The 27,809-nt window shown below is 43.9% G+C and overlaps 2 protein-coding genes across 2 annotated transcripts in view; one reads left to right on the top strand and one right to left on the bottom strand.

Annotated features, from left to right (window-relative positions):
* The window catches only part of LOC129818126 (microtubule-associated protein 1B-like), a 39,370-nt gene extending 21,128 nt beyond the window's left edge, over positions 1-18,242 (bottom strand). The window contains exons 1-2 of the mRNA XM_055873727.1: positions 17,941-18,242; positions 14,273-14,374 (exon numbers count right to left, since the gene is read on the bottom strand). Coding sequence (XP_055729702.1) covers positions 14,273-14,374; positions 17,941-18,124 — 286 coding nt within the window. The 5' untranslated portion in view covers positions 18,125-18,242. The remainder of the gene's footprint in view (positions 1-14,272; positions 14,375-17,940) is intronic.
* Positions 18,243-18,567: 325 nt separating this feature from the next.
* Positions 18,568-27,374, top strand: LOC129818124 (uncharacterized). Its single transcript, XM_055873726.1, has 2 exons — positions 18,568-18,851; positions 25,274-27,374. Exons 1-2 carry the CDS (start codon positions 18,736-18,738, stop codon positions 25,836-25,838), a joined length of 681 nt encoding a protein of 226 aa, XP_055729701.1. The 5' UTR covers positions 18,568-18,735; the 3' UTR covers positions 25,839-27,374.
* Positions 27,375-27,809: the final 435 nt, after the last annotated feature.

The raw sequence follows: 27,809 nt of genomic DNA, 5'->3' as shown, positions 1-27,809 counted from the left end.
GGGTGCCAAGTCAGACATAGGAGAAGAGCAGATGAATGAGGGAGACACAAACATGTAAAAAGGCGATGGCAGGGAGAGACAGACAGAGACAGGAATACACAAGAATGGAAGGAGAGGAAGTAGAGACTGAGAATCATAGAGAGAGAAAGAGAGAGAGAGAATGCACCCATCCTCTGTCTAGGATTGACAGCCTTGCAGGCATCAGACAGACAGAATTATCTCTACCAGTGGCAGTCGGTGCCGTTTAAGATTAGGGAGGAGGATTTTTTTTTTTTATGAACATGGCCTTATTTCTATTACAACATATTGGATGACTGTCATTCATATCCATTCACCCAGCTCAATGTAACATCGATAGGTAAAGACTACTACATGATACAACATTTTTCCCTATACTCATCATGAGGTTGCTACGACCTAGACTACGAATTAAAGTTTATAACATAGGTCGAGAGACAAATTGGAGTAATCAAGGTGACAGACAGTGACACATTCATTACCGCCTTGTAGGGCTGTCCGACTAAAAAAAATCTTGGTTGACCGAGAGTCGTCTGTTCTTTTGACCAATCGATTGGTCAAAATTTTAAAACGTGTATTTTTCCATATATAGACACAACCTATGTGTTTTAATAAAATCAACGATATGCACAGAGCTTGTCTGATGATTTAAACACACTGTTTGATGAAATAATTAAGACACACAAATGACTAGAAAGAGTCGGACCGCAATTGATTTGATTGTGCTGGACCGAGCTCAGACTTGCTGCGCTGTGTAAGAAAATGACAGTGAGTGCCTGTGTGACTAGCACCCGTTGTCTCTCTCTCGTCCCTGCTGCAGCGACCACCACAGAACATCAACTGTGTTTATCACGCTGAAGCTGCAACATAATACCAGCCATTTCTGACTGATAAGTTCTGTTACCAAAATCCCTCAAACCTACTCCCTCAACCCTTGTTCTCTTTACGTGGCACATGTATGCATCACATGCACGTGACCAATAGGGCCTTACCTATAGCATATTTTAATCACATCAATAATTTGGTTATAACAAACCCCCGAAAATCGTAACACATGTGACAGCAAAATGGATGCAGAGGACGTGACAAAATAACTCGAAATGGGCGAATGTTTACTGGTTGCTCAGGAGGTAAAGGGGAACTCTGATGTATGGAATAAATGTGACTAGTTGTGGAAAATACTGGAGATCAAGAAAAAGAAGGTAAGAAGCAAGCACTGCATACATATTATGTGTGTTAAACAGGTGCTGTTAGATTACAATATCATTTTTCTAACCGTTTGGAACAATGTAAATAACACTAAATAAGCGCACCAGAGAGTCTGTTGAAACGTTTTTTATTGATTTATTGTAAAGCCTTTATTACAGTAAAGACTAAAAGAAGTCATATTCAATCGTGAATACAATTTCATGAATGGAACGGTTTATTTATTGTTTACGCTAATTATTTAAGTGTCAATTTGTTATTTTATTTTAAAACAAAATTTCTTGATTGCATTTCAAATCATGAATGACTCATATGCTGTGTGATGACATAAACGAATGAATGATTGATTCATAGAGTACTGTAGCCTATACAATAAGTATTGAAATACAGGCCTAAGTAAGTTACAGTATTAAGACTAAACAGGATGTGCTCTTAGGCCTACAGCTCGATGGTGGTTATACAAGGCTGCTATACTAAACCTACTATACTAAGCCTACTAATGACAATGACATTACTTATTATAATGATGATCACAATAATAATAGCAATAATAACAATAAGGATATCAAGAAAAAGGAGGGTTATTATTATAAATAAAACATTTCTGACAATTTGGAACAGTGTAAACAACACTAAATCAATGTGTAAAGCCTTTATTACAGCATAGCAAAGGTTAAAAACAGTTGAATTTGTGAAATTGTTTATCCGCTCACGGAATCAGTAGGTTATTAAACAAACACTCAAACAGGCAACAGAAGCAGGATCTGTGTTATTTCTCTAGTTATATATGGATGATTTCTAAAGCCAGGCACATTTAATAGTTAGACTATTGATTATAAACGCAATTAAGTTGGGGTTTCCTCTCTCCTCACATTTTTTTTGACAATTAAGGCAAGGGCCGTTTTCTCGTCTCCTAACTTCGCTGCTGCCTCCACCGCATTGTTCTCGACACCAATATGCTGGTTAACTTTGCTATTATGCACATAGCAACATGGTCTAACAAAAGGCTCCAATTCAACAGCGCTCTGATGTGTTTCAGACGCACAGACATCGACCGCGATCCAACGCAGGAGAAAGTGCATTTGTTATCAAATAATATTTATTTGTTTTGCACCATTGTTCTTACAACATATAACCAATTACAATTTCAGTAGCACGTCATAGAGTGACGGACTGTGCCATCCCCACGGCCTCCACAATGTATTTGCACTCAGACAGGCGCCAATCAGACAGGTGTCTTGTACACCATCATTTATTTTATTCTGCTCAAGTAAAGAAATCTCAGTCGACTAATTGGTGTCAGCCCTACCTCCTTGCACACTCTTGCGTGCATCTAGCTGATTTAGGGCGTAAGCATTAGTCCAAACAGTTGCAAACAAGCATTTCTATTGGACAAATTCAGGTAGGTTTATCCCTGTTTCATTCCGTTTGCTTCCGTTTAAGAAACGTTTCTCAACAGAATTGGCCAAATGAATACACCCCTGATACCCGCACACACAGTTCACTTTCATAGCAACCACATACAAACAGCATCATCAGTTTGCACGTTGTATAATTACTTCTCAGATCTACGCGCTCTCCTCTAACCTTTTCCATTTGCTTGTGGACTTCAGTGCACAACACATCAGCTGTCTGGGACTTTCATACCATAACCGCTGCACAAAAGTTTTAAGAATGACACAAATATACATTTTCACAAAGTCTGCTGCCTCAGTTTGTATGATGGCAATTTGCATATACTCTAGAATGTTATGAAGAGTGATCAGATGAATTGCAATTAATTGAAAAGTTTCACTTTGCTATGCAAATGAAAACATTTCCACTGCATTTCAGCCCTGCCAAAAAAGGACCAGCTGACATCATGTCAGTGATTCTCTCATTAACACAGGTGTGAGTGTTGACAAGGACAAGGCTGGAGATCACTCTGTCATGCTGATTGAGTTCGAATGACAGACTGGAAGTTTCAAAAGGAGGGTGGTGCTTGGAATCATTGTTCTTCCTCTGTCAACCACGGTTACCTGCAAGGAAACACGTGCCGTCATCATTGCTTTGCACAAAAAGGGCTTCAAGGGCAAGGCTATTGCTGCCAGTAAGATTGCACCTAAATCAACAATTTATCAGATCATCAAGAACTTCATGTAGAGCGGTTCAATTGTTGTGAAGAAGGCTTCAGGGCGCCCAAGAAAGTCCAACAAGCGCCAGGACCGTCTCCTAAAGTTGATTCAGCTGCGGGATCGGGTCACCACCAGTACAGAGCTTGCTCAGGAATGGCAGCAGGCAGGTGTGAGTGCATCTGCACGCACATTGAGACAAAGACTTTTGGAGGATGGCCTGGTGTCAAGAAGGGCTGCAAAGAAGCCACTTCTCTCCAGGAAAAACATCAGGGACAGACTGATATTCTGCAAAAGGTACAGGGATTGGACTGATGAGGACTGGGGTAACGTCATTTTCTCTGATGAATCACCTTTCCGATTGTTTGGGGCATCCGGAAAAAAGCTTATCCGGAGAAGACAAGGTGAGCGCTACCATCAGTCCTGTGTCATGCCAACAGTAAAGCATCCTGAGACCATTCATGTGTGGGGTTGCTTCTCAGCCAACAGAGTGGGCTCACTCACAATTTTGCCTAAGAGCACAGCCATGAATAAAGAATGGTATCAACACATCCTCCGAGAGCAACTTCTCCCAACCATCCAGGAACAGTTTGGTGACGAACAATGCCTTTCCCAGCATGATGGAGCACCTTGCCGTAAGGCAAAAGGGAACAAAACATCGATATTTTGGATCCATGGCCAGGAAACCCCCCAGACCCTAATCCCATTGAGAACTTGTGGTCAATCCTCAAGAGGCGGGTGGACAAACAAAACCCCACAAATTCTGACAAACTCCAAGCATTGATTATGCAAGAATGGGCTGCCATCAGTCAGGATGTGGCCCAGAAGTTAATTGACAGCATGCCAGGGTAGATTGCAGAGATCTTGAAAAAGAAGGGTCAACACTGCAAATATTGACTCTTTGCATCAACTTCATGTGATTGTCAATAAAAGCCTTTGACACTTCTGAAATGCTTGTAATTATACTTCAGTATTCTATAGTAACATCTGACAAAATATCTAAAGACACTGAAGCAGCAAACTTTGTGGAAATTAATATTTGTGTTATTCACAAAACTTTTGGCCACAACTGTACATCGTTGTCAATGCCACCATATTAGCCAACGTCATCGTCAACATAGCTACTAGAACTAATGTGTTATCACAAAGTACAGTGTACAGCAAGCAGTTTAGCAGTTACACCGTCAGGGCCGGTGGCAATAAATAAAAAAAAAACGAAAGTTTACCTTGACTTGGAAGAGTTCCAGTGTTGGATAGCCAGCCTGCTCTGTTTGAGCCCGGTGTTTGAGTAGGCTAAATTAGCTAGCTAAGTAAGTGAAAGTGAAAAGAATACAATGAAATACAGCTTTCTCTCTCTCTCTGCTGTTTCCCCTTAATTTTTGAAGAAATGAATTTATTCAAAACTGTTCAACTATTGTGTTTCTCTCTGTGAACTACTCACCACATTTTATGTACTGCAGTGCTAGCTAGCTGTAGCTTATGCTTTCAGTACTAGATTCATTCTCTGATCCTTTTATTGGGTGGACAACATGTCAGTTCATGCTGCAAGAGCTCTGATAGGTTGTAGGACGTCCTCCAGAAGTTGTCATAAGTTTACTGAAGGGGCTAAGAACCTTGAGCCTCCTAGGTTTTGTATTGAAGTCAATGTACCCAGAGGAGGACAGAAAATAGCTGTCCTCCAGCTACATCATGGTGCTACCCTACAGAGTGCTGTTGAGGCTACTGTAGAATCTCATTGCAAAACATTGTGTTTTAATCAGTTATTTGGTGACGTGAATATATATTTAGTGTAGTTTTATTTAAAAAATAATCTTTTTTGAAATGTTTCACTTTTTTTATTTCAGAAATTCACTGAGTAGGATGATCCTCCCCCGAGAGGCCTCCACTGACCTCTACCCACCCTGCCACTGAACCAAATGACAGACAATCACAGACAATCACAGACAATGGAGTGATTAAGACTTAATTGAGTTGTTGTCTGCAGCTCATATTCTCTATCAAGGACATAATGACATGCAGATTAGCCTAAAGATGAGTGTTATTCATCTAATGATAAAAGGCCTAATTTGACTAAAAGCTATAAACAAAAAAACTAAGGGGCTCCAAATAATGTCCTCTCACATTCAACTGCATTTCTTTTCAGCAAACTTAACATGAGTAAATATTTCGATGAACATAACATGATTCAACAACTGAGACATAAACTGAACAAGTTCCACAGACATGTGACTAACAGAAATTGAATAATGTGTCCCTGAACAAAGGGGGGGTCAAAATCAAAAGTAACAGTAACAGTCAGTATCTGGTGTGGCCAACAGCTGCATTAAGTACTGCAGTGCATCTCCTCCTCATGGACTGCACCAGATTTGCCAGTTCTTGCTGTGAGATGTTACCCCACTCTTCCTCAAAGGCACCTGCAAGTTCCCGGACATTTCTAGGGGGAATGGCCCTAGCCCTCACCCTCCAATCCAACAGGTCCCAGACGTGCTCAATGGGATTGAGATCCGGGCTCTTCGCTGGCCATGGCAGAATACTGAGATTCCTGTCTTGCAGGAAATCACGCACAGAACGAGCAGTATGGCTGGTGGCATTGTCATGCTGGAGGGTCATGTCAGGATGAGCCTGCAGGAAGGGTACCACATGAGGGAGGAGGATGTCTTCCCTTTAACGCACAGCGTTGAGATTGCCTGCAATGACAACAAGCTAAGTCCGATGATGCTGTGACACACCGCCCAAGACTATGAAGGACCTTTCACCTCCAAATCGATCCCGCTCCAGAGTACAGGCCTCGGTGTAACGCTCATTCCTTCGACAATAAACGTTAATCAGACCATCACCCCATGTTATAAAAATCCACGACTCGTCAGCGAAATGCACTTTTTGCAAGTCCTGTTCGGTCCAGCGATGGTGGGTTTGTGCCCATAGGCGACGTTGTTGCCGGTGATGTCTGGTGAGGACCTGCCTTACAACGACCTGCCTACAAGCCCTCAGTCCAGCCTCTCTCAGCCTATTGCGGACAGTCTGAGCACTGATGGAGGGATTGTGCGTTCCTGGTGTAACTCGGGCAGTTGTTGTTGCCATCCTGTACCTGTCCCGCAGGTATGATGTTCGGATGTACCGATCCTGTGCAGGTGTTGTTACACGTGGTCTGCCAATGCAAGGACGATCAGCTGTCCGTCCTGTCTCCCTGTAGCGCTGTCTTAGGCGTCTCACAGTACGGACATTGTAATTTATTGCCCTGGCCACATCTGCAGTCCTCATGCCTCCTTGCAGCATGCCTAAGGCACGTTCACGCAGATGAGCAGGGACCCTGGGCATCTTTCTTTTGGGGTTTTTCAGAGTCAGTAGAAAGGCCTCTTTAGTGTCCTAAGTTTTCATAACTGTGACCTTAATTGCCTACCATCTGTAAGCTGTTAAATCAAATCAAACTTATTTTTTAAAGCCCTTCTTACATCAGCTGATATCTCAAAGTGCTGTACAGAAACCCAGCCTAAAAGCCCACACAGCAAGAAATGCAGGTGTAGAAGCACGGTGGCTAGGAAAAACTCCCTATGAAGGCCAGAACCTAAGAGGAAACCTAGAGATGAACCAGGCTGTGAGGGGTGGCCAGTCCTCTTCTGGCTGTGCCAGGTGGAGATTATAACAGAACATGGCCAAGATCATCAAATGTTCATAGATGACCAGCAGGGTCAGATAATAATAATCACAGTGGTGTCTTAGTGTCTTAACGACCGTTCCACAAGTGCATGTTCATTCATTGTTTAAGGTTCATTGAACAAGCATGGGAAACAGTGTTTAAACCCTAAAGTTAAAGTTATTTGGATTTTTACGTATTCTCTTTGAAAGACAGGGTCCTGAAAAAGGGACGTTTCTTTTTTTGCTGAGTTTATTTGAGGAATTTCAACAAGAAAATAATGAAATGGGAGAAAATAAAATTAACCCATGAGCTCAATACTTGATAAGCATTAAATTCAGTCGATATTAAAGAGCAGATTAGATTACACTCGCTGACTGACTGAGCATCTCCTCAGGCAGACACAGAGAGAGAGAGAGAGATGCTTATGCTTCGAAAGTGAAAGAGGAAACCATCCCTCCCTGACAGACATAGCCATTATTGCTGCTTATGTATCGCTGACTCTTTAAGTCTCTGTTTTCACCATATTCCACTGAATTCATCTCTCTCTTCCACACTTCATCCATCCATCCCTCTCTTTCCTCCCTCCCTCTCTCCACCACTCCATCCCTCCCTCATACCCTCTATCTTCCCTCCTTCTTTTATTGTGAGACCCAGGCCACTGGGGAGTTAATCTCTCTATCCTTACCTTCCTACCTCCATCCGTTCATCCCTCCTATATATAACTCTCTCCCTCTGTCCTTTATTCTGAAGCCCAGACCCAGGCCACTGGGGGGTTCATTCAGCTAATTACCCAGGAGTCTCCTCTGCATCTGCATCTGAGCCGCGTTGCATGGCAACAACACACAGAGAGAGGGAGAGGGAGAGAGGGAGAGGCTGTTTGGAGGAAAGAGAGAACCGGGAAGGATGATGGAGGGAAAACAAAAACGGGGCACAAGGAGGAGGGCAGAGTGTACCTCAGAAGAACAATAAAAGCCAAAAGCTTTTCATGCTCAGTGAAGTGAAAGTAAAATGGTTATAGACCCCTGCTTATCGACTGCTTAGCAGCACTGTAGAAAGACAGCCCACTGGTTTAGGGTTTACATCTGTATGTATCATATGTGAGGTTTATTTGTAATCTACAGTTTCTTATTATGAAATGAAAAATGTTCCATTGATGTGGAGAATATTAAATGCAATCCACTGCATCTACTTAGGACACTCCCACGTCACTGACATCACAACACCATTTGCTTGACATGGGTGATCAAATCAAAATAAGTATGCAAACCTCTAGGTATGTAAATATACAAACTGCTGATTCACCAGCTGTCGGTTGACAATGACACAGCCCATGGTCAGAGAGGTGAGCTCGTACAGGCGCACACACACACAGCCCATTGGCACTAATATCTACAAATCAACAACTCTCTCTTACACAGATATCAACACCTCTCTCCTACACTGAGATCAACACCTCTCTCCTACCTCTCTCCTACACAGATATCAACACCTCTCTCTTACACTGAGATCAACACCTCTCTCCTACCTCTCTCCTACACAGATATCAACACCTCTCTCCTACACTGAGATCAACACCTCTCTCCTACACTGAGATCAACACCTCTCTCCGACACTGAGATCAACACCTCTCTCCTACCTCTCTCCTACACAGAGATCAACACCTCTCTCCTACACTGAGATCAACACCTCTCTCCTACACAGAGATCAACACCTCTCTCCTACACTGAGATCAACACCCCTCTCCTACCTCTCTCCTACACTGAGATCAACACCTCTCTCCTACACTGAGATCAACACCCCTCTCCTACCTCTCTCCTACACAGAGATCAACAGCTCTCTCCTACACTGAGATCAACACCCCTCTCCTACCTCTCTCCTACACTGAGATCAATACCTCTCTCCTACCTCTCTCCTACACTGAGATCAACACCCCTCTCCTACCTCTCTCCTACACTGAGATCAACACCTCTCTCCTACACTGAGATCAACACCACTCTCCTACACTGAGATCAACACCCCTCTCCTACACTGAGATCAACACCTCTCTCCTACACTGAGATCAACACCACTCTCCTACACTGAGATCAACACCTCTCTCCTACACTGAGATCAACACCTCTCTCCTACACTGAGATCAACACCTCTCTCCTACATTGAGATCAACACCTCTCTCCTACATTGAGATCAACACCTCTCTCCTACACTGAGATCAACATCTCTCTCCTACCTCTCTCCTACACTGAGATCAACATCTCTCTCCTACCTCTCTCCTACACTGAGATCAACATCTCTCTCCTACCTCTCTCCTACACTGAGATCAACACCTCTCTCCTACACTGAGATCAACATCTCTCTCCTACCTCTCTCCTACACTGAGATCAACACCCTTATCCTACCTCTCTCCTACACTGAGATCAACACCCCTCTCCTACCTCTCTCCTACACTGAGATCAACATCTCTCTCCTACCTCTCTCCTACACTGAGATCAACACCTCTCTCCTACCTCTCTCCTACACTGAGATCAACACCTCTCTCCTACATTGAGATCAACACCTCTCTCCTACATTGAGATCAACACCTCTCTCCTACACTGAGATCAACACCTCTCTCCTACCTCTCTCCTACACTGAGATCAACACCTCTCTCCTACATTGAGATCAACACCTCTCTCCTACACTGAGATCAACATCTCTCTCCTACCTCTCTCCTACACTGAGATCAACACCCCTCTCCTACCTCTCTCCTACACTGAGATCAACACCCCTCTCATACCTCTCTCCTACACTGAGATCAACACCCCTCTCCTACCTCTCTCCTACACTGAGATCAACACCTCTCTCCTACACTGAGATCAACATCTCTCTCCTACCTCTCTCCTACACTGAGATCAACACCCCTCTCCTACCTCTCTCCTACACTGAGATCAACACCCCTCTCCTACCTCTCTCCTACACTGAGATCAACACCTCTCTCCTACCTCTCTCCTACACTGAGATCAACACCTCTCTCCTACATTGAGATCAACACCTCTCTCCTACATTGAGATCAACACATCTCTCCTACACTGAGATCAACATCTCTCTCCTACCTCTCTCCTACACTGAGATCAACACCCTTCTCCTACCTCTCTCCTACACTGAGATCAACACATCTCTCCTACCTCTCTCCTACACTGAGATCAACATCTCTCTCCTACCTCTCTCCTACACTGAGATCAACACCCTTCTCCTACCTCTCTCCTACACTGAGATCAACACCTCTCTCCTACCTCTCTCCTACACTGAGATCAACATCTCTCTCCTACCTCTCTCCTACACTGAGATCAACACCCTTCTCCTACCTCTCTCCTACACTGAGATCAACACCTCTCTCCTACACTGAGATCAACATCTCTCTCCTACACTGAGATCAACACCCTTCTCCTACCTCTCTCCTACACTGAGATCAACACCTCTCTCCTACACTGAGATCAACATCTCTCTCCTACCTCTCTCCTACACTGAGATCAACACCCTTCTCCTACCTCTCTCCTACACTGAGATCAACACCTCTCTCCTACACTGAGATCAACATCTCTCTCCTACCTCTCTCCTACACTGAGATCAACACCCTTCTCCTACCTCTCTCCTACATTGAGATCAACACCTCTCTCCTACACTGAGATCAACACCCCTCTCCTACCTCTCTCCTACACTGAGATCAACATCTCTCTCCTACACTGAGATCAACACCTCTCTCCTACCTCTCTCCTACACTGAGATCAACATCTCTCTCCTACCTCTCTCCTACACTGAGATCAACATCTCTCTCCTACCTCTCTCCTACACTGAGATCAACACCTCTCTCCTACACTGAGATCAACATCTCTCTCCTACCTCTCTCCTACACTGAGATCAACACCCTTATCCTACCTCTCTCCTACACTGAGATCAACACCCCTCTCCTACCTCTCTCCTACACTGAGATCAACACCTCTCTCCTACCTCTCTCCTACACTGAGATCAACACCTCTCTCCTACATTGAGATCAACACCTCTCTCCTACATTGAGATCAACACCTCTCTCCTACACTGAGATCAACACCTCTCTCCTACCTCTCTCCTACACTGAGATCAACACCTCTCTCCTACATTGAGATCAACACCTCTCTCCTACACTGAGATCAACATCTCTCTCCTACCTCTCTCCTACACTGAGATCAACACCCCTCTCCTACCTCTCTCCTACACTGAGATCAACACCCCTCTCATACCTCTCTCCTACACTGAGATCAACACCCCTCTCCTACCTCTCTCCTACACTGAGATCAACACCTCTCTCCTACATTGAGATCAACACCTCTCTCCTACATTGAGATCAACACATCTCTCCTACACTGAGATCAACATCTCTCTCCTACCTCTCTCCTACACTGAGATCAACACCCTTCTCCTACCTCTCTCCTACACTGAGATCAACACATCTCTCCTACCTCTCTCCTACACTGAGATCAACATCTCTCTCCTACCTCTCTCCTACACTGAGATCAACACCCTTCTCCTACCTCTCTCCTACACTGAGATCAACACCTCTCTCCTACCTCTCTCCTACACTGAGATCAACATCTCTCTCCTACCTCTCTCCTACACTGAGATCAACACCCTTCTCCTACCTCTCTCCTACACTGAGATCAACACCTCTCTCCTACACTGAGATCAACATCTCTCTCCTACACTGAGATCAACACCCTTCTCCTACCTCTCTCCTACACTGAGATCAACACCTCTCTCCTACACTGAGATCAACATCTCTCTCCTACCTCTCTCCTACACTGAGATCAACACCCTTCTCCTACCTCTCTCCTACACTGAGATCAACACCTCTCTCCTACATTGAGATCAACACCTCCCTCCTACCTCTCTCCTACACTGAGATCAATACCTCTCTCCTACACTGAGATCAACACCCCTCTCCTACCTCTCTCCTACACTGAGATCAACACCTCTCTCCTACACTGAGATCAACACCCCTCTCCTACCTCTCTCCTACACTGAGATCAACATCTCTCTCCTACACTGAGATCAACATCTCTCTCCTACCTCTCTCCTACACTGAGATCAACATCTCTCTCCTACCTCTCTCCTACACTGAGATCAACACCCCTCTCCTACCTCTCTCCTACACTGAGATCAACACCCCTCTTCTACCTCTCTCCTACACTGAGATCAACACCACTCTCCTACACTGAGATCAACACCCCTCTCCTACCTCTCTCCTACACAGAGATCAACACCTCTTTCCTACAGTGAGATCAACACCTCTCTCCTACAGTGAGATTAACACCTCCCCCCTACAGTGAGATCAACAGCTCTCTCCTACAGTGAGATTAACACCTCCCCCCTACAGTGAGATCAACAGCTCTCTCCTACAGTGAGATTAACACCTCCCCCCTACAGTGAGATCAACACCTCTCTCCTACAGTGAGATCAACACCTCTCTCCTATAGTGAGATCTCTCTTAGGAGAGAGGCGTACTGTGGGTCGTACTGTGCAATAGAGACAATATTCCTTACTAATAAAAGCAATGTTCACAGTGTAATTACAATGAAATGTAATAATAATAACATGTAGGTTATTAGTATGATATAAGGTCAAAAAAATGGGACCTCTTGTCTGTTCCCAGTCAAGGGCACCCTGGCCACCAGATGTCCTGCTAGCTATAGACTCCTTAGTTCATTAGGACTACTCCTTCACTGCCCACACTATAGGGACACGACAAAGCTCACCACTGACACTGCAGATCCAGGGATACATAATACAATCTCAGACAGCTCAGAGATCACACACTGTACACTGCTGGGGGTTACTGAACCTAGTAACTAACCACAGTACAGAGAGAGAGAGAGTTAGAGGGAGTGAGAAAGAGAGCGAGGCAGAGGGAGTGAGTGAGAGCGAAACAGAGAGGAGTGAGAGAGGTAATGGGACAAAACACCAAATTGAGACTGCATGCAGAATTCTGCAAAAATATCCTCCATGTACAACGTAGAACACCAAATAATGCATACAGAGCAGATTTAGGCCGATACCCGCTAATTATCAAAATCCAGAAAAGAGCCGTTAAATTCTACAACCACCTAAAAGGAAGCGATTCCCAAACCTTCCATAACAGTGCATCACCTACAGAGAGATGAACCTGGAGAAGAGTCACCTAAGCAAGCTGGTCCTATGTTCACAAACACAAACACACCCCACAGAGCCCCAGGACAGCAACACAATTCGACCCAACCAAATCATGAGTAAATAAAAAGATAATTACTTGACACATTGGAAAGAATTAACAAAAAAACAGCAAACTAGACTGCTATTTGGCCCTAAACAGAGAGTACACAGTGGCAGAATACCTGACCACTGTGACTGACCCAAACTTAAGGAAAGCTCAGACTATGTACAGACTCAGTGAGCATAGCCTTGCTATTGAGAAAGGCCGCCGTAGGCAGACCTGGCTCTCAAGTAAAGACAGGCTATGTGCACACTGCCCACAAAATGAGGTGGAAACTGAGCTGCACTTCCTAACCTCCTGCCAAATGTATGACCATATTAGAGGCACATATTTCCCTCAGATTACACAGATCCACAAAGAATTCAAAAACAAACCCAATTTTGATAAACTCCCATATCTACTGGGTGAAATACCACAGTGTGCCATCACAGCAGCAAGATTTGTGACCTGTTGCCACAAGAAAAGGTCAACCAGTGAAGAACAAACACCATTGTAAATACAACCCATTTTTATGCTTATTTATTTTCCCTTTTGTACTTTGACCATTTGTACATCATTACAACACTGTATATATACACATAATATGACATTTGTAATGTCTTTATTATTTTGAAACTTCTGTGAGTGTAGTGTTTACGGTTAATTTTTATTGTTTATTTCACTTTTGTATATTATCTACCTCACTTGCTTTGGCAATGTTAACATATGTTTCCCATGACAATAAAGCCCCTTGAATTGAATTGAGAGACAAAGAGAGAGAGAGAGAGAGAGAGAGAGAGAGAGAGAGAGAGAGAGAGAGAGAGAGAGAGAGAGAGAGAGAGAGAGAGAGAGAGAGAGAGAGAGAGAGAGAGAGAGAGAGAGAGAGAGAGAGAGAGAGAGAGAGAGAGAGAGAGGGAGAGAGGGAGTGAAAGAGAGAGGGAGTGTGAGAGAGAGAGAGAGATGTTCTCTGAAATTGTAAAGAAGTGATGTACAGGTGAATATCCTTTGGTAAACATGCAAGATTGCATTGTCACTTCTTCACATTTTTGTGCTTGACCTTACCTCTTACATCTGCAGAGAAACGGGCTGAATGTCTGGAGACAAAGAGCTTTAGTTCCTGATCCAGGTTACAGTCGATGAGGTTGGTGTCCCATGAGCGAATCCCTGCACAGAAAACAAAACAATCAATGGAAAGAATGACATGAGTGCAGAACCCAGTTCATCCATCACTAGGCTAGCCTGGCAGAGGCTGGCACACAATCGATATTCCCCATAGATTTTGCATCAAGGGCCTTGGCTTTGGCTTGTAGCAGGCAAAAGGTTCAGATTTTTTCAATTCATGAGTCTCAATGTCACCAGCATCTATTCAAAGTTGGTCTCACTCTTCCATTTCATTGGGTCTGTCCTGTAATGAACATGTACCATTTGGCATGAGAGAGGAAATCTATAATAGGAAATATCTATAAAGTGCTTTAGCTTTAGTTTGCCAGGGGCTGCGGGTGGTGCTGCTAGCCAAGGCTGAGTCATAACCTGGGTTCTGTTGTCATCTATCCTCTCTCCATGACACTGTTACTTACTGTAATGAAACTGGGTGTGTTTAAACTCTGATGAACTTTATTGGAAAATAGGAACATTTCCTGTGTTGCTAAAATACAATTGCAAAGCAACACCAATGCAAGGCTACTAACTTGACCCAATTCAATTCATAAAATATTACAGATTAATTCAATATATCATATATATGGTGCCTTTAGAAAGTATTCACATGTGTTACAGCCTGAATTAAAGTGGAATTATGCTTTACAAAAAAATTCTAAATTGGGCGGGGGGAAAACAACAAACATTGAATATCCATTTGAGCATGGTGAAGTTACTAATTACACTTAGGACGGTGTATCAATACGACAAAGATACATGTGTCGTTCCTAACTCAGTTGCCAGAGAGGAAGGAAACCGCTCAGGGATTTCACCATGAGGCCAATGGTGACTTTAAAACAGTTAGAGGTTAATGGCTGTGATAGGAGAAAACTGAGCATGGAACAGGACCATTGTAGTTACTCCACAATACTAACCTAAATGACAGAGTGAAAAGAAGGAAGCGTGAACAGAATAAAAAGGTTCCAAAACATGCACCCTGTTTGCAACAAGGCACTAAAGTAATACTGGAAAAAAATGGCAAAGCAATTAACTTTTTGTCCTGAATACAAAGTGTTATGTTTGGGGAAAATCCAATACACCACATTACTGAGTACCACTATCCATATTTTCAAGCATAGTGATGGCTGCATTATGTTATGATATGCTTGTATGATTAAGGACTGGGGAGTTTTTTAGGATAAATATAAAATATTAACATAATGGAGCTAAGCACAGGCAAAATCCTAGAGGAGAACTTGGTTCAGTCTGCTTTCCACCAGACACTGGGAGATTAATTCACCTAATTAGGCCAAATCTACACTGGAGTTGCTTACCAAGAAGACAGTGAATGTTCCTGAGTGGCCAAGTTACTGTTTTGACTTACATCTACTTGAAAATCTATGCCAAGACCTGAAAATGATTGTCTAGCAATGATCAACAACCAATTTGACAGAGCTTGAAGGTTTTTGAAAAGAATAACAGGCAAATGTTGCACAATCAAGGTGTTGAAAGCTCTTAGAGACTTACTCAGAAAGACTCACAGCTGTAATCGCTGCCAAAAATACTTCTACAAAGTATTGACTCAGGGCTATGAATACTTATGTAAATTAGATATTGTTATATTTCATTTTCAATCAATGTTAACATTTCTAAAACATGTTTTCACTTTGTCATAAGGGGGTATTGTGTGTAGATGGGTGATAAAACATAGTTTCTGAAGTGGCTATAAATAAAAAAGAATCAATGTAATACAAGACATTTAGAACAGTGCAGTTAAAAAATTGTTTTTAGGAGAATAATAATGTGGAACATGATTCAACAGGAGAAACAATGCCTTCCTAGAAGATAACGAAGGATTACTGAAACTGTTGCTGTTGTGTACAATTCCTCTGATTGATATTTGACTATCAACTATCACTATCAACCCATTCAAATCACAGATATTTAATAGTTCTCACATAATAAGCTACCTAACACAATAATTATTATAACAATAATAATGTTTCAAAACAAAAGTGTCGTTTTTCCTTTAAAAAAGCATTCATTAATGGCTTAGTAGGTATATGATCATATTTGCCATAATAATAATTAGCCTATATGCCTGAAAACCTACTTTGCCCTATCTAGTAAACATAACCGGTAATTGAATGTTTCACATGGACTAAATTATGAAAGCTTTATTAATAGTGTGTTTATACTGTAAACAAAAAGGACAGTAGGAAAATCATAGCATGAATTTTCAAAGACATCATTCCTTTGAATTAGGCCTCAGCAGGTTTTTCATCCTTTGTTCAAACATTTTATGAAACATGGTGCCGTAATCCGCCCACACATTTTGTTCTTCCGCCCACACATTTTGTTCTTCCGCCATAGTTTCTTCTTGTCATACCAACCTGTGTCCCCAGAAGCCTGTCAATCAGAAACGCCCTTTGTGTTTGAATAGCGCTCCCTACGACTTTCCGTAGGGACCGCAGTGCGGAGTGGGCCACGCCTACATGCCGGTGTCGGATGAGAGAGAGCTGGATGCGGAAACTAGAAAGTAGGGATGGGGATGGGATGGGTCCCGCTGGGGCGGGCACGGTGGGTGATTTAAGATGCAGCAGCAAGAGGAGGGTTATCACGCACGTAGACAAAGCAACATCGTGTTCAAAATACAGTACTATTGGAGTGCCCACACCTGCCAATAAGTAGCCTACACCATCCTTTGTTGTTCTGTAAATGGACACAGTGAAAGAAAAGCTGTCTCAGTAATTGAGAATGCACAGTGTAGACCAGGCTATTTAACACAGAAAAATATGTTTGTCTTTTTTTAATGATTTACGCATGGGTAGAAGGGACAATAGGCTTGGACCCCTTTATAACAATAGGCCTATGTACACATTTCTGACAACGAAACAACGGATGCACCACACCAAAACAAGCAGACGCTAGGTGTTTCCCTGGGGTGGTCGATACCCTATCACTGGTGCGCATCACATCTCAATAAAAATAATGTCTTATTGACGCACAATAAGAATGCTGAATCATTCTCGGCATCTTTACCACGTGTGGCTGATTTAAAGCAACACTGCAGAATAGATTGTGTTATGGAAAGGTGTAGCCTGCAGTCCTTATATAGAATGTGTATGGAGACAGGGAGAAGAGGTGCGGGGGAAGGTTGTTGGGGTGTCGACGGATGCCATCTGTTTGATTTGCGCTTCCCACAGATTTGCAGATACCCCCCTGGGAGGGGCTGTGCGCGCAGCCAGCAATATCACATCCCTTCAACAACAACAAAATCATTACGTTTTCCATTCAGGTGGGCTATTGCTTTATAGCCTGATGCCCATGGAGGTCGATGTATCCAAAATGAGATTGTGTTATACATAAAGTAGGCAGCCTAAGTTCAAGGTTACAAAACATCACATCCAGACTTGGCGCACGATGTGGTTATTTTCACAATATTCCAAATAAGAATAGAAGGTCGGCTATAGTTGTATGACAAAGCATTCAACACATAAAGTGATGATTGTGCTGCTACCACCTAGGCTGTGGATAGCTTACAGCACATCCTCAACACCGGGCAAGGCTGGAGCATCCCTCTGTCTTCTTACCTTTTTCTATATCCGCAATGGCACACTTCAAGTGATCCTCCGTGACAATTTCTCCAATAACCACAAGCAGGTAAAATTTGTTGTCGTCAAAACGGTGCGAGAGACTCGTGGACATTGGGGATGCCATAACGTTGCTCGAGCTGCTTAAAGTCTCAATGTCTGCAGATTCCACAAGCGTCGCCATCCTCGCTTACACAGGACAGCACACACCCCTGTCTAGCTACGGAAATGAGAGGAAGTCACCAGACGCCGTGAAAGGAGTGGTCCTGCGTTTTATACCCCTAGACATTGTGTCATGATCAGTAACCAGGGGAGGAGAGGGCTCACAGCTGACGTCATCCGCAGCGAATCAAACTCCCCGGAAGCTGATTAGCGGGAGATTGATGAATCCCCAAAATGTTTTGGTGTAGGCCTAATTTTCTATAATCAAATTTCGTGCCCCCTCTCATTTTGGTAAGTGCCATGACTATTTTATATGTTTGAAGATCTGTTAAATGCAGCTGTAGGCCTATGATATTGGCCAACAAATGTTTTAGAAAGGATATAAGTGTAATATCTTAATTGTACTATTTTCTCTCTTTCTTTCTCTCTCTCCGTCTCCCTCTCTTTCTCTCTGTGTGTATGAAAGTGTGTGTGTGTGTGTGTGTGTGTGTGTGTGTGTGTGTGTGTGTGTGTGTGTGTGTGTGTGTGTGTGTGTGTGTGTGTGTGTGTGTGTGTGTGTGTGTGTGTGTGTGTGTGTGTGTGTGTGTGTGTGTGTCATGGCAGTTTTATGTAGAATATCTTATCATCTCAGGTATGATCCATTGGTTCTGCCTCAGGTACTGTGCTTGTCTCTGTCTGCGCTGTCACTGCCCTATACTGGCTGCTGTCACAGAACCTGTCATTCCCACAAATACCAGGATGATGAGTAGGTAAGCTAAGCTCTCCTCTATCAGCACCTTCTGCCCTTTACTTTCATTTATGTGCAAGTTTACTACTGAATTGATAAGTGATATGTCACATACAGTACCAGTCAAAGGTTTGGAGACACCTACTCATTTAAGGGGTTTCTTTATTTTTAATATTCTCTACGTTGTAGAATAATAGTGAAGACATCAAAACTATGAAATAACACATATGGAATCATGTAGGACCAAAAAAGTGTTAAACAAATCAACATCTATTTTATATTTGATATTCTTCAAAGTAGCCACCCTTTGCCTTGATGACAGCTTTTCACACCTGGCATTCTCTCAACCAGCTTCATGAGAAATGCTTTTCCAACAGTTTTGAAGGAGTTCCCACATATGCTGAGCACTTGTTGTCTGCTTTTCCATCACTCTGTGCACCAACTCGTCCCAAACCATCTTAATTGGGGTGAGGTTCGGTGATTGTGGAGGCCAGGTCATCTGATGCAGCACCATCACTTTCCTTCTTGATCAAATAGCCCTTACACAGCCTGGAGGTGTGTTATGGGTCATTGTCCTGTTGAAAAACAAATGATAGTCCTACTAAGCCCAAATCAGATGGGATGGCGTATTGCTGCAGAATGCTGTGGTAGCCATACTGGTTAAGTGTGCCTTGAATTCTAAATAAATCACTGACAGTGTCACCAGCAAAGCACCCCCACACCATCACACCTCCACCTCCGTGCTTCACGGTGGGAACCACACATGCGGAGATCATCCATTCACCTACTCTGCGTCTCACAAAGACACGGCGGTTGGAACCAAAAATCTCAAATTTGGACTCATTAGACCAAAAGACAGAGTTCCACTGGTCTAACGTCCATTGCTTGTGTATCTTGGCCCAAGCAAGTCTCTTCTTATTATTTGTGTCCTTTAGTAGTGGTTTCTTTGCAGCAATTCTACCATGAAGGCCTGATTCACACAGTCTCCTCTGAACAGTTGATGTTGAGATGTGTCTGTTACTTGAACTCTGTGAAGCAGTTATTTGGGCTGCAATCTGAGGCTGGTAACTAATGAACTTATCCTCTGCAGCAGAGGTAACTCTGGGTCTTCCTTTCCTTTCTGAGGCTGGTAACTCTAGTGAACTTATCCTCTGCAGCAGAGGTAACTCTGGGTCTTCCTTTCCTTTCTGAGGCTGGTAACTCTAGTGAACTTATCCTCTGCAGCAGAGGTAACTCTGGGTCTTCCTTTCCTTTCTGAGGCTGGTAACTCTAATGAACTTATCCTCTGCAGCAGAGGTAACTCTGGGTCTTCCTTTCCATTCTGAGGCTGGTAACTCTAGTGAACTTATCCTCTGCAGCAGAGGTAACTCTGGGTCTTCCTTTCCTTTCTGAGGCTGGTAACTCTAGTGAACTTATCCTCTGCAGCAGAGGTAACTCTGGGTCTTCCTTTCCTTTCTGAGGCTGGTAACTCTAATGAACTTATCCTCTGCAGCAGAGGTAACTCTGGGTCTTCCTTTCCATTCTGAGGCTGGTAACTCTAATGAACTTATCCTCTGCAGCAGAGGTATCTCTGGGTCTTCCTTTCCATTCTGAGGCTGGTAACTCTAGTGAACTTATCCTCTGCAGCAGAGGTAACTCTGGGTCTTCCTTTCCATTCTGAGGCTGGTAACTCTAATGAACTTATCCTCTGCAGCAGAGGTATCTCTGGGTCTTCCTTTCCATTCTGAGGCTGGTAACTCTAGTGAACTTATCCTCTGCAGCAGAGGTAACTCTGGGTCTTCCTTTCCTGTGGTGGTCCTCATGAGAGCCAGTTTCATTTTCATAAATTTAACCTTTATTTAATCAGGTAATACCCATTGAGGTTAAAAACCTTATTTGCGAGGGCGACCTGGCAAGAAGGCAAAACAGGGAAATAGCAGCGTGTACATAAAATATGTTCATCATAGTGCTTGATGGTACTTGAAGAAACTTTCAAAGTTCTTGACATTTTCCATGACTGACTTTCATGTTTTAAAGTAATAATGGACTGTCGTTTGTCTTTGCTTATTTGAGCTGTTCTTGCCATAATATGGACTTTTACCAAATAGGGCTGTCTTCTGTATACCACCTCTACCTTGTCACAACACAACTGATTGTCTTAAACGCATTAAGAAGGAAAGACTTTCTACAAATGAACTTTTAACAAGGCACAGTGTTAATTGAAATGCATTCCAGGTGACTACATCAGGAAGCTGGTTGATAAAATGCCAATAGTGTACAAAGCTGTCATCAAGGCAAAGGGTGGCTACTTTGAAGAGTCTCAAATATAAAATATATTTTGATTTGTTTAACACTTTGCTTACTACATGTGTTATTTCATCGCTTTGATGTCTTCACTATTATTCTACAATGTAGAAAATAGTACAAATAAAGAAAAACCCTTGAATGAGTACAGTAGGTGTGTCCAAACTTTTGACTGGTACTGTATATATATGTATATATACATATATATATATATATATATATATACACAGATAATAACATGGCTACACTAGTGTTCCCTTAATTTAATTATCCAGCTTCCCTCATACATCACGATAAACAGATCTGTTCTTCTTTATTAGGACAGAAACTGTCTTTGACAGTTTGTTGATTTTGTCACGGAAAACAAAAAGCTTTTGACATGAAAATAATATTGAAATGGCAAGGACATGAAAGCCAGACAGGTTTTGGGAATGAAAAGAGACTAGGGCCTAGATTCAATCAGACTGAGATTTAACCAGCGTTGGTTGTGTTTTGGCGGTGTTGGGGGTGTATGAATTGACATATCGTGAGCTGCTGCTCCTGTGAGTCACAAACCACTCCCTTCTTTGTTATCCCTACCGTGTTAGAAGCTCAAAACAGCGCTAGAAAGTGTAGGCTCTATTCATATTAGAAATAATGACTCTCAAATATCAAACCATTGATGTTCGGCTAATGCATGTGTCGCACATGGGGATGTGTAAAACTTACTCCTCAGCCTGAAGTGTCCCCACTTGCGCCAGCGACTAGCTAGCTTTTTGCAAGGCGCCGGCTGTTAAGACGCTTCAGGAGGGAGGTCACATGTGCTAGCAAAGCAGAGGTTCTGAGTTTGAGCCTCAGTGTGAGCCGAATCAGGAGGAAGTGGTACTCACTAAGCAAGCAGCGTGATGTTCTTTACAGCGGTTGCCGTTACCCGGATCTACAGTTGCGCTGGGGTCGCTATTGAGTACATTTGAGGGGTGAATGTAGCACATGGAGATGTATGAAATGTAATCCTCAGCTTTAAGTATCCTGTTGCGTCGCTTCATTAGCTAGCTTTTGAGGTGAGGCGATTGTCTAAGACACTTGAGGGAGGACGGTTACGTGTGCTATTTCTAACACGCACTCTGATACTTGTAAATACGGGCCCAGGTATGGGTTGGAAGGGGCTGGACATGGTCAAGTTGTCTTAAGACAACATTTCCCTAACTCGGTCCTCGGAACCGAGTTAGGGTTTTTGCCCGAACACTACACAGCTTATTCAAATGATCAAAGCTTGGTGATTAGTTGATTATTTGAATCAGCTGTGTAGTGCTAGAGCAAAAAACAAAACGTACACCCCTTGGGGTCCCAAGGACTGAGTTTGGGAAACGTTGTCTTAAGGCCACTGGGATGATAGAGCACATCAAACATTCATCACCTACAGCTGGGAAAGTAGGAACACATGAAATATGCAGTAGGCTGTCACTGTCAGTCTCCTTCCCCCATAGTCTCCTGGTCTTCCCAGAGACAGACAGGAGGAGAAGGGATGGAGATTGGCGGTGTGTGTGTGTGTGTGTGAGAGAGAGAGAGAGAGAGAGAGAGTGTTGATGTGTTGAGATGGGAGGTGGGTGGGTGGCAGGCCAGGACTTTAATAAGTAAACGGTAAGGGCCTGGGAGGGAGCAAGTCAATTGTTCTGCTGTAATTCAGAAAGATAGTTGGCTGTCCATGGGAAAAAAATCACATGGTGAGTTGGGAAGTGTCCATCATATACTGTAGGTAAGCATACACAATACACACAGTGCATTTCCTTTATCAGCGAATCAAAGATCTTTGGGGAATTCCTTGTCTCGCTGCACCACCTTATTGCCTCAGTTACACAGGGAGAGTGCTGTGCACTACAGAAGTAGGATCTATGCAGAGCAGCAGGTACCATGCATGTATCTTCCAGTACCTTACCTTCTTTATGGTGTGTGCTGTAAATTTCACCAGTGTCTACTGTACTTTGAATGACACATCTGACATTAGAGTGGTCGTGTCCATGGTTTGTTGGCGGGATGGCGGCCATCTGCCCTGCGTCAGCATGGGGTCAGAGATTAAGACTTCATCTCCATGGCACCACGCACTGCAGGGCCATTAGAGAGAGAGGAGAGCTTGTGGGTAGTAGTGCTCTCGGAGCTATCTCTAAAGTGCTGGTGTTCAGTGATGGAAAAGAGAGAAGAACTGAACAGTATCCCACTGTGATTAATGTTGAGTAGGATATGAGTCTGTTACATAAGGTTCAGGCAAGACACAGTAGGCCAGTAAGTATACTCATGTAAGATCGTCTACTATACCGTATATACAATATTCACATAGATTGCATTTGGATTACTGATACAGTGTTAGAGTTGTTAATTGGATTGCTTCTGACATGTCTAGATTTTTTATTATTATTTGTGTACTTGAGCTGTATTGTATGCTCCAAAAAATTGGGAAATGAAATTATTTTATACTAAGATCCGCAAGTTCATCTTAGAAAGACAATAACCTCAAGCACACATCAAAATCCACAAATCATTTGGTTAATTGGCAGCAAAATCAACATTATGCAATGGCCATCTTAGTCTCCGGACTTGAACCCCATTGAAAACCTGTGGAATTGAAGAGGACAGTCCATAAGCGCAGAAAAGGATAACAAGGATCTGGAAGGATTCTGTATGGAGGAATGGTCTTAACGCTTTGATCACACCGACTCCGTCATTGCATTTTGATACACCAGAAGTACATTCATTTCCAATGGAATGCTGCATTTGCCTTGCAGCATTGCGTTGCAGAGGCAGTTGCAGTGTGTTCTGTGTGGTGCATATGTTGGATTTATCTAATGTATGCATCAAATTGTATGCGTAGACTTGACAGAAAGTAGCAACATGTGAATGTTGAATTTTTGCTGCACACATATCCAGTAAAATAAATGTGGGACAACATAATAAAAACAGTTTGACTGTAGAATTTCTTTATATTTTTATTCATTTATTTGCCAAGTATATTATTCATTCGATGACATCCACAGATCAATTGTGAGAGCCAATAATATAATTTCCCCTTAAAAATGCAGAGCGAAATGCAACAATAAATAGTCAAGATAGCAGAGTAGGCTCTTTCAACAATGAGACCAACGTTGAGGAAGGTGGTCTTGATCGCGCTGTTGGGCCGGGACCAGCTCCGCTGAAAGTGCAGGTCTGTGTGTGGTTAAAGTCCCGAAAGCAGGCAGGGGAGTTCCACCGTCTAATTCAAGAGCTTTGACTGTTTGGAGAGGAATTCCGAAGTTACTTTCGTCTGGACCGAAGCCAGTTCGATCATCTGCAACAGATGGATGGAGCCAGGATCGCCCGGATGAATCCATCAGCCCAGTTGAACGCCTGGCGATTTGTCTCCGCTAAGCTACATTCTAGTTCATTTTTAAAGCCTTTGATACCATAATTGCTTGATATTTGATACATTGTTTTTATGTGCAACCTAGCTAGCTAAAGGGCTCTCTAGTTAATAGTCCCTACTTGACATCAGATGTACTTTTACAGAATGTAAAAGTTGGTTAATAAACCAAAGTTGGTTTATAATCCTTTTTTAATTATGCCATGTTACCAAATGAAAAGAAAGTTGAGGTGCATTCTGCACTGATGAAGGTAGGCTAGTCTTCTCCAGGACCCATTGTTGTTCAAGATAGTTACAGTCATTAATTACATTCTTATTGGACTCACATACATACACTCTTAGTGAAAAAGGTTCCAAAAGTGTCCTTCTGCTTTCCCCATAGGATAACCCTTTTTGGTTCCAGGTATAACCCTTTGTGGAAAAGGTTATACATGGAACCCAATAGTGTTCTACTTGGAACCAAAAGGGTTCTACCTGGAACCAAAAACAGTACGACCTGGAACCAAAAATGGTTCTCCAAAGGGATCTCCTATGGGGACAGCCGGAGAACCCTTTTAAGTAGATAGTACCATTAATTCTAAGAGTAGAGTTGGCCTGGGCTACAGTTTATTGATATAGTCATAGACTGAATTGTACTGTTTCAAAGCATTGTTAATGATGGTTGATGAGTATTACAATATAATTAGTAGAGCATAATAAACAGTAATGAGGTAGCTATATGAGTAGATAGAATATGTGGGTGGAATTCAAGTTACACACAATATTGATAATTATTTTGATTTATATTTCAGATTCTTGGCGACAGGGGACCCCTACAGGACCATCGGATTCAGCTTCCGAGTTGGATGGTCTACGGTGGCAGGCATTGTCCCCTCTGTGGAACAAGCCATTTGGGACTGTCTGGTTGGTAAATACATGCCTGGCTGGGGAGACGCACAGGAGGCCTGGAGCGTGGAGCCGGCACAGGACTTACCGGGCTGGGGAGACGCACAGGAGGCCTGGAGCGTGGAGCTGGCACAGGGCGTACCGGGCTGGGGAGACGCACTGGAGGCCGGGTGCGTGGAGCTGGCACAGGACGTACCGGGCTGGGGAGACGCACTGGAGGCCGGGTGTGTGGAGCCGGCACAGGACGTACCGGGTTGGGGAGACGCACATGAGGCCTGGAGCGTGGAGCTGGCACAGGACGTACCGGGCTGGGGAGACGCACAGGAGGCCTGGAGCGTGGAACCGGCACAGGACGTACCGGGCTGGGGAGACGCACAGGAGGTCTGGAGCGTAGAGCTGGCACAACGTGTCCTGGACAGATGGCACAGGACGTACCGGGCTGTGGAGGCGCACTGGAGACACGGTGCGTAGAACCGGCACACATTGTACCGGAACAATAGCACCCTCCTCAAAGTGAGTGCAGAGAGCCGACACAGGTGGCATTAAACTGAGGACACGCTCCTTAGGGCGAATGTCGTGCCTCATGCACCAACACAACAGCTTTCTCATAACTCTCTCCTCCAATTTCCCCATCAACTCACTGACTGTCTCTGATTCACTCCCTTCACTCCCCTCCAAGTTCACCTTCCTCTCCCAGACTGGCTCTGGTTCACCCCTCGGCTCCGCCGACCACCCCGTGTGGACTGGCTCTGGTTCACCCCTCGGCTCCGCCGACCACCCCGTGTGGACTGGCTCTGGTTCACCCCTCGGCTCCGCCGACCACCCCGTGTGGACTGGCTCTGGTTCACCCCTCGGCTCCGCCGACCACCCCGTGTGGACTGGCTCTGGTTCACCTCTCGGCTCCGCCAACCACCCCGTGTGCCTCCCCCCCCAAATTTTTTTTGAGGCTGCTTCTTGAGGCTACGTCGTGGCCGCGAACCCCGGTGTCGTCACTGTCCCTCCCTCGCTGCTTCCGTCTGCTCCCATGGAAGGCAATCCTTTCCGGCCAGGATTTCCTCCCACGTCCAGGATCCTTTCCCGTCCAATATATCCTCCCACGTCCAGGATGTCTGCTCCTCCTGGGCACGCTGCTTGGTCCTGGGATGGTGGGATCTTCTGTCAAGATCGTCTGTAGAATAAATGGACCAAGGCGCAGCATGCGTAGAGTTCCACATGTTTAATAAATGAAACTCACCAAAACAATACAGAACAGAACAAACGTGAAGCTATGCAGTGCTCACAAGCAACAATACATAAACAAGATCCCACACACAACAGGTGGAAAAAAGGCTGCCTAAATATGATCCTCAATCAGAGACAACGATAGACAGCTGCCTCTGATTGGGAACCATACCAGGCCAACCTAGAAATACAAAAACTAGAGTCCCCACCCTAGTCACACCCTGACGTAACCAAAATAGAGAATAAAAAAGCTCTCTAAGGTCAGGGCGTGACAGTTCCCCACGTCTTCGTCGGTGACGAGGCCTTCGCTTTGAGACCCAACCTAATGAGGCTCTACGCTGGACGCCAGCTGCCATTGCCAAAGCCTGTAAGGATCTTTAACAAACGACTGTCCAGGAAAAAGTTAGTAGTTGAATGCGCCTTTGGGATTCTGGCAGCCGGTGGAGAATGTATCGGAGAGTGCTTGGTCTCAGCCCCTCAAATGTCGATGCCTGCGTGAAGGCCACATGTGTTCTCCACAACTACCTGCGGAAGTCATTCCAGGAGCCACTCCGGATGGAGATGGGCACGCCAAATGGTCACCTACCTGATGTCACCAGGGCAGGTGTCAACAACGCCCCCAGACAGGCACTCCAGGTGAGGGAGAAGCTGACCACCTACTTCTCATCGCCAGCAGGTGAAGTCCCATGGCAGTAGGCCGTGGAGTGAAACAGCTCTTTTAAGAGCCCCCTGACACAAAGGTTATTTTAAGAACCATCCACTGTTGTCAATAAAATTGCATTTTTCCCCCAGCTTACTTTATGTAGCATTGTCTCTCTTCATTTGGAAGTTATATTTAAGTGAAATTTGGGAGTAAAGACCACACCTTAAAACCCCTTCCCTCTCCCACTAACGTCAGTATTATACACACCTGGCATGGCACATCAGGTGAGCGGGAGCACTAGTTAAGGTTATACGACATACAATTAGTCTGATAACAAAGGGAAAGGGTAACCTAGGGTCCATACAAATAGTACAGTTTACCACCATGTTCACTCACCTGACAAAATACAGGTGGAAAAAAAACGAATTAGGAAGAGAATGTGTTTGCAAAGGTGTAGGTAGAAAATAAGCAGATTAAGTCTAAATGAGATAATAAACAAGTGAAACAACTGACTATGAAAACATAATTTAATAAGTATTCAAGTACAGGAAAGAACATGACAGGTATGTGTGTTGTAA

The sequence above is a fragment of the Salvelinus fontinalis genome, chromosome 21, assembly GCF_029448725.1.
Source record: "Salvelinus fontinalis isolate EN_2023a chromosome 21, ASM2944872v1, whole genome shotgun sequence".
NCBI classification, from domain to species: Eukaryota; Metazoa; Chordata; class Actinopteri; order Salmoniformes; family Salmonidae; genus Salvelinus; species Salvelinus fontinalis.
This window is presented reverse-complemented; position numbering and strand designations above follow the sequence as displayed.

Coding starts and splice junctions, on each gene's coding strand:
- LOC129818124 (XM_055873726.1), top strand. CDS start 18,736: ATGATCCATTGGTTCTGCCTCAGGTACTGTGCTTGTCTCTGTCTGCGC. Junction 18,852..25,273: donor AATACCAGGATGATGAGTAG/GTAAGCTAAGCT, acceptor TTTATATTTCAG/ATTCTTGGCGACAGGGGACC.